The 20,643-nt window shown below is 39.1% G+C and overlaps 1 protein-coding gene across 2 annotated transcripts in view; it reads left to right on the plus strand.

The window, feature by feature from the left end:
• sirt1 (sirtuin 1) overlaps window positions 1–19,964 on the plus strand; it is a 45,082-nt gene extending 25,118 nt beyond the window's left edge. For both annotated transcript variants that reach the window (XM_053502739.1, XM_053502738.1), the window contains exons 6-9: window positions 6,503–6,582; window positions 16,874–17,057; window positions 18,450–19,100; window positions 19,332–19,964. In XM_053502739.1, the coding sequence (XP_053358714.1) occupies window positions 6,503–6,582; window positions 16,874–17,057; window positions 18,450–19,100; window positions 19,332–19,615 (1,199 nt within the window). In that variant the 3' untranslated portion in view covers window positions 19,616–19,964. The remainder of the gene's footprint in view (window positions 1–6,502; window positions 6,583–16,873; window positions 17,058–18,449; window positions 19,101–19,331) is intronic.
• The last annotated feature ends 679 nt before the right edge of the window (window positions 19,965–20,643 follow it).

Here is a 20,643-nt window from a genome sequence, read left to right on the forward strand (position 1 = left end):
TGACAATGTTATCAGATGTCTTTTCATGCAGTGTGTCATGTAGCTGTATGTGAACATAAACTATCTGCACTATCTGTGACACTGACAGTGCACGATAAATGGAGTTTTTGTCTATTAAAAAAAAGAATCGGCTCACATTCGCCTAAACGAGTCATTATCAAATCCATTTTTACACTGTTACGGATCCACGTCACTCTGTAACATATTTGCATAATGTCTGCCCACGTTCTACGTCGCGAACAACATGCCTGCCCACATTCTACGTCACGAACAATTGGCCCGCCATCTTAGAATTAACGTTACCACACTCTTGTTAATGTGACCGAGCATACATGCCAGGTTCGTTTAAACACTTTGTAATATATAAAAACAATAAAAACGTGAGCAAACGAAATCCTTTTTAACTGTTTATTCTCCACCATGCACCAAAACTGAACTTAAAACTCGCGAAGTGGCAAGGCGCATGCGCACTTCGCGTGTGCGGAAGCATTTTTTCCATCGGGGTTTGCCATAGAGACGCGAAGTGCACATGCGCTGTGCCACTTCGAGAGTTTTAAGTGCCCTTTCCCTGACCTGCCTTTAAAGGAACAGCCTTCTTTCGAAGATTTTTTTAACCGGATTATCTTTGACTGGATATACAAGAATAATACATATTCTATGGATTTCTCACTCTCCGTCATCGGCCTCTCGGACTTCATTAACCCAGTGAGACCGAACCATACTCGGATAACATGCATACAATAAACACAAACTTTATTATGTATAGTTTGTAAACATTGTTTATATTTTTGTTTGGTTGTGTACACGTTTGCTTTATCTACTTGTTTGTGTTTGTCCTTTTTGCTTTTTTTTTTGGTATGTACGCACGTACCATAAACACGGACTTCGGACATTTTCCACTCACTTGCGTTCACATACACATATCATTTATTATATGTCTTTTGTAAATATTGTTTATATCTTTGTTTGGTTGTTGTGCACCTTTTTCATTTACTTTATTTAGTTTTGTATGATACACGTTTGCTTTATCTACTTGTTTGTGTTTTTCCTTTTTGCTCACCGGCCTTTTAACACAACACCGACACAAAGATAAAAGACCTCGCGATTTTTGTAGCCACAGTTAATATAAAATTAGCTGGTTGTTACACAGTAAAACCGACGCCATCTTTTCTATGTATTGACGGGTCTCCAGAGCGGTCGTTCAGTTTTGGTCATGGGTGTTCGTTTTCCGACACACGCTGTAGCGGTTGACCAGTCATAAATCACCGCGCCATCTGACCAATCACAGCAGTGAGGGCTCACGGAAAGAAGGGGTTTAGACAGACTGAATCTTCGAACTGCTTCACACTAGTCGTTTATGAATAATTTAGAAATGGGGTAAAATTAAATCTATTTTTAAAGAAAACTAAAGTGTTTTTTGACCTTGCATACATGTAACCCTCTTTTAAGAGACTCATTAAGCAATATTAGCAACCTTAAAATGGCATAATTGGACCTCTTTTAGGCCGATGGCCGTACGAATATTGGCCGATTATTGATGTACAGCCAGTAAATCAATGCATCCTTAAAAACAATGGGCTTAATATTCAAAAAGTCACTGCATTAGTTTAAAGGGACCTAAGGCTGCACGATTAATCAAAGATCAAGAATCTCTGTTCATACGTACTTGTGAACTCATTTCTTTTTCTTTGTCTTTCACTTGACAGCTTGTCACACTCACAGTTTAAATCGGAACACTTAATTCATCAATTAGGCTAGAGATTAGTGAATGATTTAGTCATTGTCGATTGGTTCGGGACTTTATCCCGCCTGATTCCGGATGTTATGCTTACTGGAGTTAGGTAAACAATAGCGCCATGGCAAACAGCTTCACGAGCAAAAGTCTCCTAAGTAAAGGAACAATTTACTCTTAAATTCGAGCAAAACAGCTACTAGATTCAGAAGAAAAGATTGTGCTGGTGGAGGCATAGCCACTTTGTGAAGGATGCAAGATGTGGGAAAGCATTCACAACTAAAGAGAATGCAGATAATTAGTCGCAATGTTGCTACAAATCGTTTTTTTTTCCAGTTCTTAATGAAGCTTTAAGTTAAAAAATCGAACAGACGCAGTCATGTTGAAAGGGACCATCTCCAAACTGTTGCCACAAAGTAAGGAGTGTCTTTGTATGCTGAAGCATTAATTGTTGATTGAGGGGAAAAGCACAATGACTTAAGAACCCCACACCGTTTTCAACAGGACTGCGCACCAGTGCACAAACTAAGTCATCAGCCGAGTCACACATCTATAGGATTTGTCTATGTGCATGAAGCTTTCACACAACTGCCGCTGATTCCACCATTTTGCTTTTCCACCGTTAAAACTACAACGGCCACTATAACGTGAAGCCTTTTTACTTTGCAGCTCTGCGTTATAAAAAGTGACGTCACAGGCTTTTTTTGACGCAGTCCTACTCCCCGCCTAAAGTAAGAACAGGAAGCTTTCTAAATAACATTTATGTCCTACTCCAAGGTAGGAATATTTTCAGTCCTAAATGAACTTTTGAGTGCCATTCCTACAAGTGATTCTGGATATAGTGTACCCTGTTGTAACTTAACTTTGTTTAATCTATTCAAAATTTTTAGCTTTTTCAGTCGTTGTTGCCCCTGTGTCAACTTTTGAGACCTGTAGCAGGCATTAAATTTGAAATGAGTTCATTTGGTGGATAAAAGTATAAAAAAAATTTTTTTTAAACATTTATCTGTGTTCTGTTGTGTCTTTCAGTTTCAATTTCTTTAAATAATAATAATAATTTTAAAAAATAGTCCCAGCTATCCGGAATTCAGGTTGTATATAGACTGATTACACATAGACTGATAGACACATAGACACATTTATTTAGATTTTTATAGCTTACACAATGAAAACCCAAAATTCAGTATCTTAGTAAAATTATAATATGACTTAAGACCAATAATAATAATGTGTTAACACAGAAATGTGGGACTACTGAAAAGTATGAACATGTATAGCACTTACATGGTCCGGGCTTCCGAACCATGCAGCGATGCGGTGTGGCATAGAGTATGCAGTTTATAGAGTTTATCAAATGTTTTACTTCTCGATCTTAACATACATCTACAGGCCCGTAGCCAGCCTAGTGCAAGGGGGGTTCTTTTTTTTTTAAAAGTGGACCTTTTTTCTCAGTATTTGTGTGTATTTGAGTATTTACTCAGGATTAAATACTACATTTTAGTGTCATGTGCTGGATTAGCTTTTCTGCTGGTATCATAATGTGCATGCTTTTGATGCACCAAAAATATTTACTACAATGTTGTCAAATTGCTTATCAAGATCACGTGCGACTTTTTTCACTTCAAAAAACACACACACACAGTTCAAAAGTTTAAAAACCACACTAACAACAGAATACATTTAAGGAATTTTTACTGGAATATTATTAAACTACAAATTCAACTTCTCTCATCAACATGCTCTCTCATTTCTTTGTCTTTGCCTCTTCACTTTATTGAACTTATATAAAATATATTTAATATTCAACGAATTGTTATTTATATAGTCTATTAATTAGGCGAAATATAATAAAATATGTTAAATTCAACCTTTAAAATCCCAGTCATATAGAATAATTCAATCTTTATTGTCATGTCAAGCATTTACAGTAGGCTATCATTAATGATAAACTTCATTCGAATGCTGTCTACACCGCGTATAGACACCAGACAGCATCGCCTATGGTTAATAGAATAATTTAATAAATTTACTAATTTAATAGAATAATTTATTAATTAAAAATAAAATTTTCATAAATCCTAATATTATGCATGGTCAAGCAGGTTTGTTTACGCATTGAACTCATCGTTCTTTCTTTTCTTTTCTTTTTTTTTGATGGATTAACATTTTTAACATAATAAATTCACAGATCCATCAGATAGGCTACTGTCTGTTAATGTTTATTTAAGATGTTACAGACTTGTCATAGCCATTTAGACTGCTCAAGAAAAGGCACAAGAGAACTATTCTGTGTGTGATGTGGGGTTGACGATTAGCTACCACTTAACTAGCGTTAGCAATTTGATCTTGAGGTATTAACAGACTTACTCTGTTTGGCAGTCTTTTTGAACATATGTTCAATATTCTGCGATATTGACGCTGCTGCCTGCTTTCTCTTCCGTCTCTCCTGCTCTTTTCGACCCATATTATACACCGCTAGATGCCGCCGCACACATTTAAAAAACGTCAGTTGCTGCGCAGGTTTGTCACGTCGCGTTTTTTGTAAATTGTTTTGTAATAAAGTGTTATTTTAAATAATGCCCAACAATTTTAATTTGTCTCAAAAAAAAATTTGAAATAATAATAATAATAACAAAAAATTCTGGACCTTTGGCAGTGGGGGGTGGGTCGTTCGAACCACCCGAACCCCCCCTGGCTACGGGCCTGATCTATATACTAGTATAATTCTCTTTTTTTTGTTTGTTTGTTCTTAGAGTCTCTGCGTAACAGCTAGAATCGTATCACTGTGTCAGGTTCAATTAGATTAGATTTAATTACATTTAAATGGTCTATGTCTGGCCCAGTAGGCTGGCTGTGTAGAATGCTGTCTCCAAGCACATGAATGGAAGAAAAAAATGTTAGGAAAAAGGTGCATAATCAACAAGAATTACTGCAGCTTAGAGTTCGGGGGAGATTCAGCTGCAGCTGAAGTCAGTGTTTTAACAGCCACCATTCAAAGATGTATTTAGGGCTACAACTGTTGCATTCCTTGTGTCAAGCAACTTTTGAACCTGAGGCAACATCAGGTCCTGGGCTAAGGACAAAAGGGACTGGTCTGTTGCTCAGTGGTAAATTTTTGTATTTCATTTGAAAATCAAGGTCCCAGAGGCTGGAGTGAGAGAGATGAGGCACAGAATCCAAGTCTACAGTAGTTGCTTTAGTGTAGTTCAGTCAGTGGTGGTTTAGGGAGCTATGTCATCTGCTGCTGTTGGTCTACTGTGTTTTATCAGGTCAGCAGAGCTATCTACCAGAACGTTTTAGAGCACTTTATGCTTTTCTCTGCTGACCAGCTTTATGGAGAGGCTGATTTTAACGTTCTTGGCATTTCTTCAATTGACTTGGCACCTGCACACCACACTTTTTTTTTTTATTAAACAGACAATAGAAGTAAAAACTTTTATTCTAATCTAAACAATTTTTTTAGAATACTTACATAACTTGCATAATTGTATTACTTTCAAAAAAATATATTTTTAGAAAGGTTGTATAGAACTTTTTTTTTTAAAAAGGAAAACACATGGTTGTATAGACCATTTTTTTTGTAGGAACACAGCTAATTAAAAGTAATTTGCCAGACATTTGCAAAGCATTTTAGTAGATGTTTATAGACTTCTTGGGCGCGAAAAAAGGTCTTGTACGCTAAGATTTCATTCCATCACCTTAAGCACGCAATGTAATAAAAAATTAATGTGTAAAAATAATTCCTCATGCTTCCATATCCCTGTGTCATTAGTGAATTAAAAAGTCCATTGGTGATGCCCTGGTCATTCAGGTCGTCTGGTGACTTCTTTTGCCACATAACATTGCTGAACCAAAACCTGACCAACTGAAGCAACCCTCGCTTATAATGCCTTGTACATTAAGGACTATGCATGATTTGTGCATTGTTTCTTGTTAGTTTAGGGTAAATGTTGACTCATCAGACCACATGACCTTTTTCTCATTGCTACAAAGTCCAATCTTCATGCTCCGTAGCAAATTAAAGCCAATTTCTTCTAAATAGCTTCCCTAACAATTTAGCTAACAATTCAACTAAAAATTTCTTACGGTCACACACAGCTGTTTAGTCCAAATTCTGTAATTTCTCATCACATTGTGTGCATAAAAATGCTCTTATTTTCACTTTTAGACATTAGTTATGGTTTTACTGTTGATTTTTAAAAATATATATATTTTATTTATTTGCAAATTTGTGATCTTTATTCATGAAATTTTCTGACCACATTTCAGCTACAAAGTTCATGATTTAGCAAATCCCTAAACATAATACATATGTTCAAAAATATTTTTTTTGACACAAATATTGGAATTAATTTTCAACATATAGTTCAGGCCATTGTGATGTTAGTGAAAAACTGCAATGAGGTTATTATTAAAAAGTAAGTGGTGGTTTAGGGAGCTATGTCATCTGCTGCTGTTGGTCTACTGTGTTTTATCAGGTCAGCACAGCTATCTACCAGAAGGTTTTAGAGCACTTCATGCTTTTCTCTGCTGACCAGCTTTATGGAGAGGCTGATTTTAACTTTTAGCTTGTTTCATGTTTTTCTATTATTGTAATAAATTACATTTCAGCACTACCACTGTTATAAAATCTGTTTTAAAGAGATGCACAGCTAACTCTTTCTACTAAGGAATTACTTTGACCTTATAAAAAAATGCTACCATTTATCATATTAATTATTTGCTCATTTTATTGCTGCTTTTACAAATGTATGATTTTTTTTTTCCCAGGTTCCTTTGCAACTGCATCCTGCCTTGTGTGTAAACACAAAGTTGATTGTGATTCCATAAGGGAAGATATATTCAGACAGGTATAAAAATTTTTTATCATAAATATAAAAATCTAAATTTATAAATAAATGTCAATCAATTCATTAGAGGTGACATCTTTCTTGGTGTTGGGTAAAATGGTACTTGGCTTAGCCAGATGTTGACCTTTTGCGTCTGATGTCACACTGTCTATCAATGATTGTCCCCGCACTTCTGTACAGCAAAAAGGACATTACTTACTGGATGCCATTTTTAAAACCCACCAATAAAACCAGTCAGGGCACTTTTAGGAATAAAACACATTTGTCATTCTAATTTGTCGTTAAAAATTGCCTCTGAACTGTCAGTATTGTTTCACGCTAACATGCGCATCAAAGATGATTGGCTTCTAACACAAGGCTAATTCCCATATCTCTCTCTAACCGCTAGACAAGGGCGGTACTTTGTGTGTGAAACAACTGATTGTACCCCATCTATAGTGCACAAGCTTTCCATTTTATGCAATTTTTCTTTTAGTTTTCTTTATTGTCTTTATTATATATGTCTTTCTTATCTTTATTTTATATTTAAGAGTTATCATCAGGTTTTTATTTCTTTTAGCTCTGAAATATTCCTTGACCATATTTATCAAAAAAAAAAAAAAAAACGTATTCTATTGTCACTTAATGGTTCTTCCGTTGTCCACTGTTGTGACTACTGTCATGGTAGTCATGTACCTGCAAAAACTCAATATGGAGCAAAGCACCACTACTAAACTCTTTTTTTTTTTTTTTTTTTGTAAATTGGATGACAGACCAGCTCATTCACATCCCTGTAATTCATAAAAACACTTGACACTTTCTTCATACCGTTTATCTTGTACAGGCTTGCCGGAGGCCTGGAGTCTATTCCAGTGGGCTCTGGGCACTATGCATAGGTACACCTTGGGGTACGCACACACACTTTGTACACTGGATGGCGTGCCAGTCCATCACAGGGCACAAGCGCGCACACACTCTCACTCAAACACTATGGACAATTTGGAAATGGCAATTAGCCTCATCTGCATGTCTTTGGACTAAGAGGAAACTTGAGTACCTAGAGGAAATCCACCAACTTAGGGGGGAACATGCAAACTCCATACATGCAGACCCAAAGGCTGCATTTAAATCCTCAACCCTGGACCGCTTCATAAAAAAAAAACAAAAGATATAGGAAATAATGGAAACTAGAATTATTTGTTTCACAGCCCAAAAAATAAATACATAAAAATAATTAATACAAAATAAAAAGTAAAATAAAACAAAATAACCCGCACTTTACCTTCTTAAAAAATAATAATAATAAATCGGGACAGCTAAGTGTTTTCTTTTATGGGCACAAGCTCTGTGTGTGGGTGGCTGATACAGAGAGGGAAAGAGAAAATGGATCTTAAACCTCTCTAATGAGACTTGCTTTTGCTTTTTCACGTGTGCACACGTGTTATAATAAGCAGTACATGCGCCCTGTACATACACGCATACACAAACAAAATAAAATGTTTTACACGCACACACAGTCACAGCTTTACACGTGTGCGGTGTAACAGGCAGTTGCCTGGTTACGCACTCCCGGCCACCAGAGGCGCTGTGGGAAGCCTCTCCAGTAAATGAATAAAAGAAGGAAAGGCTAGGCTATGCTGATAGCAGCAACCTACGACTAATGCTTACAGTGAATGCTTGCGGCAAATGCTTACAGCGTATCATAAACCTGTATGCGGAATATATCTTGTCTTAAAGGGCATGTGAGTATGTGGGTTAAGTAAATGTTTGTGTGTGCAAGGCCCATCGTGGTATTTACTTTTTACAGATTGCCACTTTTTATTTACATGTATTCCTCCTGCTGTGGTTGCACAGGAGGGTTTTTTTTTCCTCCCTTTTTCCTATGGTCTGTGTGTCTTTTGTTCTGCGACTTCTGCTCCCCGGCGTGTCAACGCATCATGTATTTGAGCGGCATTCATAAGGAAAGGTTCTTCGGCGTCCACCGCAGAGCCATTAAAGGGGAGGTTCGTCCAGAGGACGGAGATACTGAAACAAAGTGCATCCTGGGATGGTATTGCTTTTTGTCTGGACTTTGTATGAAAGAACTCAAGGACTCTGGTCAGTTCTTAAAGCGGACTCTGTGTGTGCATGTGTAGTGGGAGGTGCAAGGAGTAAATGGTGTGCACCAAGTAAATAAATGTATATCCACTTTTGTTTATGGAAATATTGTCCTCTGGTGGTCCTTATCCCTGAATCTGTTAATGGCTAGTTCATTGTTTAGTAATGAGAAACGGTCTGATACAGTGGGGCCCAACGTGGGGACATCAGAGTTTCATTATTGTTATCATACATTGTGTGTATTATACATTGATGTCTGGTTGTTAGCTATTAGCTACCTAGTCATCTCTCGAACCATCCTACACGCCAAAATACACTCACTCAAGGGTTTGATCAATCACACAGTTTATTAAAAGTAAATTGGGGCAAATAATGGCAGAGTCTAATGCACAGGCTGAGGAAGGGTTGGTGTGTGTACCCCATTCAGGAGCTCATTAACACCCTTAGCCGCATTTTTCTGGACACTGATGATAAGGAAGGTTCTAGGGTGGACGACCAGGGCCCACATGATGACGATAGGGTAGAGCAACCACTCCCAGATGAACAGCTGCCTCCTCCTTCGCCCGTTGACGCTGAAGACGACCAAAGTCTCATTTCCGTGGTGTTGGCAACCTGACTTGGCCAGCTGTAAATGGCTCGGCAGATACTGGAAAACAGACTGACCCAGTGAATGGATGAGCTGTCTGATTAGGTGGGGGAGCTGCAACGCAATTGCAACACGGACATTTTAGTGAACCAGCAAAAGCTGGAGAGTGTCCAAGCAGAGATGCAGCTGTGCCAGACAGTAAAAAAAAAAGCAATGTGAAGATCAATTGAACGACATTGGCCATTCCATGGTGGAACGTATAAAAATGCGGGACTCGCAATTAAAAGCCATCATGGGTGCGCAACCGGTTGCTACCTCCATTTCTCATCCTTCCGAATCTCATTCTTCCTTTCCCAGTAGCTGCTCACAGGGTACTACCTTCAAGGCCCCTGTAAAGCAGGATTTCCCCAGGTTTGGCAGTACTGAAGGAGAAGACCCCATCAGTTTTGTAGAAAGGTGCGAGGAATACTTAGCCTTACATTCACTCTCTGACAGGGAAATACTAGCTACACTCTCCTCTGTACTCCCACACTGCAAAAGATTGGTGGACAGCAGAAAAACACTGTGTCAGGAGCTGGGTGTCATTGTGGGTGAGAGAGAGTACAAGCGACGCTGAGGTACTGTAATTCTTGCATTGCCAGTTTGTTGCAGAGCACAGTCACCACCACAAGTAAGCTGGTGCGGATTGGAACACTAATGGAGAGAGATTTTAACGCTGCCAAAGCTTTAAGGCAAAGGCAAAACCCCATTCCAACACCCAAACAGATAAAGGAGAGCAAAAGACCCACCAACTTCAATATAGCCCAGGCCAGCTCTTCTCTGTTGATGGTACAGCTTACCTTAAAACATGTGTCCTGTACAGCCGTCATCGACACAGGCAGCACCTTCTCCCTCGTCACTGAGACACTGTGGAAAAGGATAATAAAACCAACCGAAAAGTGGAACCCTGCAAAAGGACAGTCATTCTCATTAGCCAATGGCTTGGTACAGGCTGCAATAGGCAAACTGCATGCCCGATGCTCCTTGCAAGGAGTGGAGTCTGAGGTCTGTCTTTTTAACAGGAAAGATCGCGATCTTACCTTATCCTGTGTGTTAGGGCTAGATTTTTTAACAGAGGCTGGCTTACAAATTAATTTTAGCCAGTCCTCCTACACTATCCTGGGTAGATAAGGTGAATATTTCCCGATCTGTACCTACGCTCACGGTCAAGTTTATGTGGCAAATCCGTTGCCCCAAGTGTCTGATGTCACCAACACAGCCATCTCCAGCCTGTTAAGCAACGCCTTCCTTTCAGGAGAACTAAAATATCAGTTGCAGGAGCTGTTGTTAGAGTGGCCAACAGTATGCACTGACCGAATTGGCCATACCAAGGCAATAACTCAACACATTTACACCACTGATGAGAGACCTGTTAGGAAGAAAGCATACCCTGTTCCTGTTTACAAACAGCAAATTGGGGGAAAGAGGTCGGAAGATGCTGGAAGCAGGTATTATTAGACCGTCCACCTCGCCGTGGGCCGCCCCGGTCGTAAAAAGGACAGTGGGACCTGTTTTTGTGGGGACTTAAGGGCCCTTAATAGCAAAATTCTGCTAGATGGCTTCCCTTTGCCCCAGGTCCACGAGATCTTGGAGGCGCTCTACGGGGCTGCTGTGTTCAGCTCATTAGATCTGCATAGTGGATATTGGCAGGTGGCAATGCATCCAGACAGCATCCCAAAAACAGCATTGAGTCACTAAAAACAATCAATACGAGTTTCTCCGTCTTCCCTTTGGTCTGAAAAATGCTGGGGCAACGTTTCAGAGGCTTATAACTTGCGTTCTGGCAGCCATCGGGAAATACTGTTTTGTTTTCATTAAAGACATTGTTGTTTATTCAAAGGATACCACTTCTCACCTCAATCATCTCCAACAAATATTTGCACTTCTCGAAGCTGCCGGCCTCACACTCAACCTGAAAAAATGCAACCTCTGTCAAACTTCCCTCTCCTTTCTGGGACATATCGTTTCTGCTGAAGGCATAAAAACCGAAGAAGCTAAGGCGGCAGCCATACAAACTTACCCCGTTCCCAGCAACCTGAAGGAGCTACAGTGCTTCCTAGGTCTGGTTGGTTGGTACCATCAGTTCATCTTCCACTTCTTAGAGTGCGCTGCTCCTTTACATGCTCTAAAGAAGAAAGGAGCCAAGTGGGTATGGACCTCTGAATGCCAGTCAGCCTTTGAGGATCTGAGAACAGCTCTTCAGGGCACGCCAGTGTTATCTTCCCCAGACTTCAAAGGTGCAGATGGATGCCAGCAACATCGGCCTAGGTGCAGTGCTCACCCTAGATCACAAGGATGGGGAACATGTGATCGTCTATGTCTCCCGGTTGTTGCATGGAGCTGAAAGTAAATACTTGGCATCAGAGAAAGAGTGTCTAGCTGTGGTGTGGGCAGTGGAGAGGTGGTGTCAGTACCTAGAGGGTAAAGCATTCACTATCATCACTGATCATGCTGCTCTAACCTGGGTTTTCAATCAGCCAAACCCCTCTTCACGCTACAGGCTTTCGAATTTGTAGTCAAGTACCGTAAGGGGCAGTGCAACACTGTTCCTGATTCGCTGTCACTGCACTGGGAGGGAGAGACTACGAATGCCCATCTGGCAGTGCACCAAGGAACTGATCTGCAGTGGGGTCTGCCGTGTGACTGGGAAGAGTTGGAGAAGGCCCAAAAAGCGGATGAAGTGCTCCGTGGGATGAGGCAAGGTTAGATCCTGACGTAAATAAAATACACTACTGTGTGGTTAACCAGTTCCTTCACCGCCGGATCACCAAGCAGGATGGGCGTAGTCTCATTCAGCTGGTCAACCCAACGTCTCTGCGGCCTCAGTACCTGCAGTACACTCACGACAACCCTCTGTGGTCATCTGGGCCGGATGAAGACCCTAAGGAGGCTACTGGAGGTGGCCTACTGGCCGGAAATAAGCCATAATGTATGGGAATATTGCAGAAACTGTGTTACATGTCAGAAGTACAAACCCCGTATTAGTAAACTGGCAGGCTGGGCATCCGAGTGGCGCAGTGGTAAAGTGCTTGTCCTATTACCTGGAGATCGCTGGTTCGGTTCCTAGGTGATGCTGTAACCTCTCGCAGCCAGAGGTCTAGAGAGAGCTAATTGGCCGAGCTCTCTCGGAAAGGAGGGTTGAGAGGTACTTCGTGCTCCCACATTAATCACGGCTCTACAGCCAATCAGGGGGTATCTGTGAGTTCGAAAAGATGCGGTCGGCTGACGTCACGTGGTTCGGAGAAAACTCATTATAGTCTTCGGCCCTCCCGATTGAGTGGTAGAAGTAGCTTTAATGTGGGAGCCCTCTAGTGACGGGGCTAAATTAGGGAGAAAATCGGGAAAAAATCTAAAAATAAATAAATAAAAAAAACTGGCAGGCTTACTGCAAAGCACACCTGTGGTAGAACCTTGTTTCATGTTGGGAGTAGATCTTATGAGGCCATTTCCCTGATCATCCCGGCTCAACGAATATCTGCTGATGGTCGTCGATTACTGCAGCAAATGGGTCGAGATGTTCCCCTTAAGAACAGCCAAAGCCCACAACACAGCCAACATTTTAACCAGGAAGATTTTTACACGGTGGGGCACGCCAGCTGACCTGGTTTCTGACAGGGGTCCGCAGTTCACGTCCCAGCTACTTAACACCATCTGCCGGCAGTGAGGTGTGACCCAAAAGCTCACCACAGCCTACCATCCCCAAACAAAAATCACAGAAGGAACCAATCAGATGTTAAAATTCATGATCACTGCATTCTACCCTGACCATCCTGCCTATGCCACAGTGTGGAGGGTCAGGACGCACTGTTCCAGGTCGTCTGGAGCAACGTAGCCCAGGAGTGGCAGGGGCGGTATTATAACTTTAGACAGACGAAGTTTAATCAAGGCGAACACGTATGGGTCCGCGCTTTTCCTCAGTCTCGGGTGGAGGACTCGCACATTGGCAAATTAGCTCCGAAAAGAAAAGGGCACATGCATTTTTTTTCCCTTTCTCCTTGGGTTTGTGTGTCTTTTGTCCTGCGACTTCTGCTCCCCAGCATGACAACGCATCGCATGCGGTGTTTGGGCGGTGTTTGTAAGGAGGGGATCTTCGGCGTCTGCAGCGTCGCTATTAAAGGGGCCGTGCGTCTGGAGGACAGCGATAATGAAGCAAAGCGCGTCCTGGGACAGTATCTCTTTTTGTCTGGACTTTGTATGAAAGAGCTCAAGGACTCTGGTCAGTTGTTAAAGCGGACTCTGTGTGTTTGTGCATGTAGTGGGAAGTGCAAGGAGTGAATGGTGTGCACCAAGTAAATAAATGTATTTACATTTTGTTTATGAAAATATTGTCCTCTGGTGGTCCTTATCCTACCCTGTATCTGTTAATGGCTAGTTTGTTGTTTAGTAACGAGCAACGGTCTGTTACAGCACGGATGTTGATTATACCAGTGAGAGATTGGCAGTAAGACCGAGCAGGGAAGACGACTGCCCACAATTTTGCAGCGCAAAAGAGAGAAAAAACATTGGCTTGGTTAAAAAAAATCCTTGCTCGTCTTGCGGAACACTTGCAAACCGCGTTACTCGCACTCCGAGGTTCCACTGTATTCTAACAATAAAGCAGTTACTACAGGAGACAAAATAAAAAATGTTCCTGTTAGACTGTTTCTTTGCTCTCAACATTGTAATAAAATAAAACCATTTCCATTGTGAGGCCTACATTTGGTTGAATTGAGTCACCAGTAGGCATGGGCTGTTGTCAAGGTATATCACGATTTAAAAAAGTCACAACATTGGTTTAAAATATCTGAATATTCCTGTGCTGATAGCTTTTTCACCTGTAAAGAGAATATAGTTGTGGTGCAAGTAAATGTTAACTAAGAAAAAAAAAAGAGACAGCAAAACTTTTTTTTTACGTAATTAATTATTATTTATATGTTTGTTTTTGAAAAAAAATTTAAACCAGTGAAAAATTGTGTAGAACAGGTATGACCATCCCTGGTCCTCAAGCGCATGTATGTGTTCCAATTATCCCTGCACTACTGACTGCTCATTATCTGAGTCGTGGAATTTGTAGTCAGTGGGAAATTGGAAGATCATAACTTGGATTTGAGTAAAGTGGGGTACCAAGGTGTCTTCCAGGTTCAAACTGACTTGACGCACCTGATCCAGGTAATCATCAATAAATGGTACAAGAGTTTACTTTATGTTTTATTAGCCATAATACAGTGGAACCTCGGATTGTGAGTAACCCAGTTTGCGACATCTTTTATTTTGTGTTTGTGTGTGCGTGCTACTATCTAAAGTTAGTGTATTATGACTGAAATAAAACGATTCACATCTGCGTTTCGCACAGTGCCACAAAGACAGCGCTTATTTAACACGTATAAATTAATGTTTGGTGTATTTCTGGGAAATAGAAATCCCTTCTAAATCTCTCAATCAAAACTCGGCAAAGTGAAAGAGCACACGCGCACTGCGGGTTCACGCGAACATTTTACATTCACTTAAAGCAGGGGTGTCAAACTCATTTTAGGGTGAGGGCCGGATGAGAAGAAATGTGACCATGTGCAGGCCGAATTTGTTTTTTTAATCATAGTGCATCAAATTACAACAAATACACTATATTCTGTAAAACTGCATTTAACAAGTCCTCAGAAACTGTTCATTAACACTCTTATTCCTTTTTGGGGCAAAAACAATGCCAAGTAATGGCAAGCAAAATCCTTTCCTTTGAATATTACTTGTCAGATACTTTTTAGTAATGATAAAATAAGAAATAAAAAATGCTGCAGACTCTGTGTACAGACAGTTACATTAAATATAAATATATAGGCTACAATATAATTTACAAACTTGACATACGCAAGCATACACACGTTCGCATAATGCTTTTAACTCAGTTAAATGCCGTTTAATGTTGTATTCTTTTTGTACAGCCATGGCTTGTGAGCAGATTAAACATACCGGCTTGCCGTTGACCTCACAGACGAAATACTTCTCTTTCCATTTCTTCTGAAACATCCGCCCAGATAAATTCTTTTTTTTTGGACATTTTTTTTAATTGCAAGTGCTTGCCACACATCTTCTAATAGCCGAAGAAATTTGATTTAGGCACCAATTTAGAACGCGCATGCGTGTTAGAGGTCTCGGCAGAAGCGCAATAGAAGAGCAGTTAAATGATCAATGATAAAATAAAAAAATGAATAAAACCAAACACAATATTGCAGCGAATACCCGGACATATACTTTATTAAATACTACTTCTAATAATAATAATGATAATAAAAAAGATTTGATATTTAATATTATTGTTCAAATCATCCCGCGGGCCGTACTGGACGCCTTAGTGGGCCGTATGTTTGACACCCCTGACTTAAAGGCTTATTCACAACTACATTTCAGCCATTCACACACGTGCATTGTGCTATGTTGTTGGTACACACTTTCATTTTTCACTTTTCATCTCCTCTTTGATCAAAATGCTCCCGATATAAGCCGACACGAGCAGCTTTGTTTCAGTCATAATATTCTTCTATCATTTTGCTATTACATTGTGCTCGGACTACTGAGCTTCTGCGGATTTCAAAATTGACATTTTTACCGCTTTTTAATTACTGGAATGGAAGAGATAGAAAGTTTCCTTATCATAACACGCCTTGTATTGTTTTTAATGCTCGATACAAAACCCTTAATTTTTTTAAAATGCTATTTTACAAAGGGAAAATACAAATAGAATAATTTTATTTGGTTTATTTATTTTATTTTTATTGTAGATTCATGCCACGAGTCATTTTATCATACAATGATTATTACGGTGTGCTCAGACCATTGAGCTTCTGTGGATTCCAAAATTGATATTTTTACCGTTAAAAATAAAAAAAATTTGAGCTGTTGTTTGTGCTGTTTTCTTTAATAATAACAATAGACAGATAGAAACAGAGTTTGTCTAAACAAAATTAATTGCAGCCGTTTTGCAAAATGTCACTTTGCGCCACCTGGTGGTCATTTCACAAATTACTTTGAATTACGAGCCATTTATTTTGGCTGTTGCCATTTGTCCACGGCAAAGTGCGCGGCAGTAATAGACATTCCCCTTGAGTAACCACTGTAAATATCAGGTGCAAATTTACTCTAAAAAGTATTTAGTTACTGAATAATAAATAGATCATCCGTACTGTATTTGGATTAATATACTGAGTCAGTATTCAAAAGTGTCTGAGTTTTATCACTGAAACTTTTGCAGGAACATGATTCCGCAAGTGCGCCTAGAGAGCAGGGCAAGCGTTCGGTCAGAAATGCGTATTATTTAATTTAATTGCATTAAAATCACAAGTTTATTTTGTGTAAATAAAAAAGTTAATTGTTAAAATTGTAATTAAAAGAAAAAAATGACACTTTCTTTTATTAGGTTTTTGTCAGTACCACAAATTCAACAAGTTATATTAATGTCATGAGTCCGTTTTGTATTTGAGCTATGAAAATGACAAGACAATCAATTTGTATGTTTTCATGGCATATTCTGTGAAAGTAAAATAAAAGGCTACTGGTAGTGTTTTAGCCTTTTTATACATCAACAATTAAAATCAACAATCAAAAACAATCTTTTCACAGGTTGTTCCCCATTGTCCAAGGTGCTCTAATAATCCTTTCGCTATTATGAAACCGGACATCGTCTTCTTTGGCGAGAACCTTCCAGAAGCTTTTCATAGGGCTATGAAACAGGACAAGGATGATGTGGATCTCCTCATTGTTATTGGATCCTCTTTGAAAGTCCGACCAGTGGCTCTTATCCCAAGTATGTGTTAACCCATTTTTGGTAAATAAGTAGTGAATACACTTATTGTTTTTTTAATTAAGAATACATGTACATTCATGCAATTGTCTAAGTGTTTAATTATGCCATGGTTGCTGGTACCAGAATGGCTGGCATCAGTTTTATTATTTGCTGATTGAACGTTAGTTTCACACACAATGAGAGTTTTTAGAGTTTTTCAAAATTGTTTAAGTAACAATATACTGACAGGAAGTAACAAACACCTTGTTAAGAGATCAGAGTAAACAATAATAATCAATAATAATTGATTTTATTGGGTCCATAAGAATTTTTTATCTAAGTAGTCAGGGGAAAAACCTGGGTATGCTGGGAGTACCAAAGGGCAAAACAAATAAAAAGCATCTTTAGGGAATATTATGTGTTCAATTCCCAGGGCAGCAGTTTCAGAAATACACAAGGCAATTAATTAGCACCAAAAAACTTTCTCTGGTGAAAGACCGTGATCAGACACTCGTTCCTCATTTTGACAAATGATTTAACATGACAAATAGTTTTTTTTTTTTTCTTGTTTACATGGGTGGTAAAATCGAAAGTTTTTCTGGTGTTCGTAGCGTCCGGTTAGCGCGGATCAAGCACCAAGGGTTTTCTACACAAAGGAGTCAATGAGAGTTTTTACACGGGCTTTGATGACATGCGTTTGTCCGGCTGCGCATTTATACGGCATCAAAAAAATGTTGCATGCAGCTTTTTCCTGGAGTTCAAATCCCAACGAACGCAAGGAAAACGCTTCTAGTGCATTTTCTTCGTGTTCATTTTACGGTTCGGAGGACCGGATATATCCCATGATCCTACATAGGAAAATGAGGAAAAAGCAAAATAAAGTGACAATAATAATAAAGTAACCAGGTGCAGCAAACAATCAAAAGTGGAAACTGACATCCGACAGTAATTGAAAAACTTGTGCGGAAATGTTTGCATTTCTTCATAAACGACAAAAAAACTTCCTTTAATCCGACGTTGTGCAGTCAGAGGGTGAACCCAGTAGCTGCGGCAATTTTTTCTCTCCCTACATCACCGTATTACGAGAATTTTTAAAACAAGAAGATTAATGTCTAATATTCGAGAAGATTAATGTCTAATTTAACGCCCATGTGAACGAGGCCTTATTCTTTGCTTGATTATTCATGCTTGGATAGCTGCATGATTGTACAGGTGTTCTTAATATATTGCAGAGTAAGTACAAGTATAAACGAACGCGTATGTAAGTGTATCTATAAGATGGGCATCTTTTTGGCATTTGTTCTGTGTTTATTCAATGTTTTGCATGGTCGGTAGGCTGTTTCTATTATTCAGTAATTACAGTAATATATATTTTTAAATTAGTAAACTATGGTTTATTATTTTTGTTTTAAGGCTCTGTTCCCCATGAAGTGCCTCAAGTTTTGATCAATCGTGAACCCCTGCTACACTTGAACTTTGATGTAGAATTACTAGGAGACTGTGATGTCATCGTCAACGAATTATGTCATAGACTGGGTGGTGACTTTGAGCAGCTTTGCTACAACTCTTCTTGCCTAAGTGAGATCACAGACATACCTCCTCCACTGCCAAATATTCTATCTGAACAGGAATGTGCTAAAGTCCAAATGTCGTCTGAAATTCAAAATGCAGAGTTGGTGTCTCAAAACTGTTTCACAAAAAAAGAAGAAATAGTTGCAGAAACAACAGAAAAAGTAACAGACTGTGGCCCAAATGCACATTTCACCAGTGATGCGGGTTTGAACACACCTTGTACAGCCAAGGAAGCAAAGCCCTTTTCAGAGCTAGAAAACCGATCAAGCTCACCAAATCTTTTAACACAAGACGGTGATGCGTGCCCTTGCCGAGAGAGTGTAGACTGCCATCAGAGTGCACCATTCGAGGCTGTTGGACACAGTCCAAATACACATCAGGAAATTAAAGGAATGGAGATGCTGAATATGCCAACTGTCGAAAAGCACACAAAGCAAAGAAATTGCTGTTTGAAACGCAGCTGTCCAAGTCCAATCAGTAATCGCCTTGGAAGTAAGATTCTCTTTTATTGTTACATAATACAGTTGACATGCTTATTGCATTTGATAATATATTTTGAGAGTATGATGCACTTCAGCTTAGTTTAATGTCATGTTGAAAAAGGTGTTAAGCTACAGTACTGAGCAGGTGGTTGCATGAACAACTTTTATTCAGATCATCACCTTTATTGTAGGCTCATTGTTGCTTAAGAATTGATTTAATCTATTTTTCTCAATTTTTTAGCTTCCCAATACTTGTTTCAGGTTCCAAATCGTTACATTTTTAATGGAGCTGAAGTGTACTCCTGCTCAGAGGATGAAACGTCCAGTGCCTCGGACAATGAGGGCTCTTGCTTTAGTTGCAGTGGTTTAGAGGAACAAGAAAGTGATGCAGAGGAGGAATGCACACCTGGAGACCATCCAAGACCTGAGGAGGGTGATTTTGAAAAGACCGGGGATGAAAACAATTGCATGTCAAGCATTCACACAGACAACATAATGGAAAATCTTGACACACAGACAGCTTAATGTAGAATTTCTACAGAATCACGGACCTTTAATATATGGTCTGCTTGCTTCTTTATAAGTCCTATGTGCATGTCTTGTGCTAGCTTTTGAGACTGTATATTTTTGTACTCTTCTCCCTTGGCCCACCCTTGTACTGTTAGTGTGCACCAAGTATATTTGGACAGCAACTTCACAATAGGGTTTTTATTGTTTCTTCAGTTTTGATTAGTGATAAAATGAATTAAGTAATGTGACTTTTACATTTATGTCTTTCAATATTTTATATGTTGCAATATTTTGTTAAAACAGCTCATGTGTCTATTCCACAATTCGATGAGCATGTGTACTGGATAAATTAAGTCAATCTCAATTCACGTTGATTTGTTTATTTTTCTATTTGCCCAGTTTACCGATGGCTAAACATTTAGGAGGATTCTAAGAAAAACACATTATTACAAAGCAAAAGCCAAGAATTTATATTTTCTTTAGCAAGTACAAGTGAGATGTGCAATACAATATCTTAGATAAAAGATCATCATACAGGCACTTTGAACATAAGAAAAATTTGTGCCCAAATTTCAATTTATTTTTGGGTGTTCTGAAATCAAAGGTATGCATACAGCACATCTAATATTTGGTTTAATATCTCTAAGCAAGTTTCAACTAAGATGGTGAACAAACTATCACGTGTTGCATGTACAATGTGTATTTTGGCATTTGTGCTGATTGGAGTATGATGTTGGTGTTTCAAAGGTTCAGCATGTGTTAGACTGTGGTTGAGAACTTGTAGTCAATTTTAATAGTGATGAAATGCACTGTGTGGCCAAATGTTACTGGACACCTTAACATGACACATGTGTGTTGTTTAAAAGTATTAATAATCTCCACTTCTATTCAGTCAATAGAAATATAAGAGAAAATAGGAATCACCTTTATTGGCCAAGTATGAAAAACATTTGCAATTTCCCTGGATACAATTGCTCTCAATGTTCTTTTACATGTGAAACAGAAGAGAGGTTTCTAAAAGGTTTCAAAAAATATACAGTACC

This window comes from Clarias gariepinus, chromosome 8, assembly GCF_024256425.1.
Source record: "Clarias gariepinus isolate MV-2021 ecotype Netherlands chromosome 8, CGAR_prim_01v2, whole genome shotgun sequence".
Lineage (NCBI taxonomy): Eukaryota > Metazoa > Chordata > Actinopteri > Siluriformes > Clariidae > Clarias > Clarias gariepinus.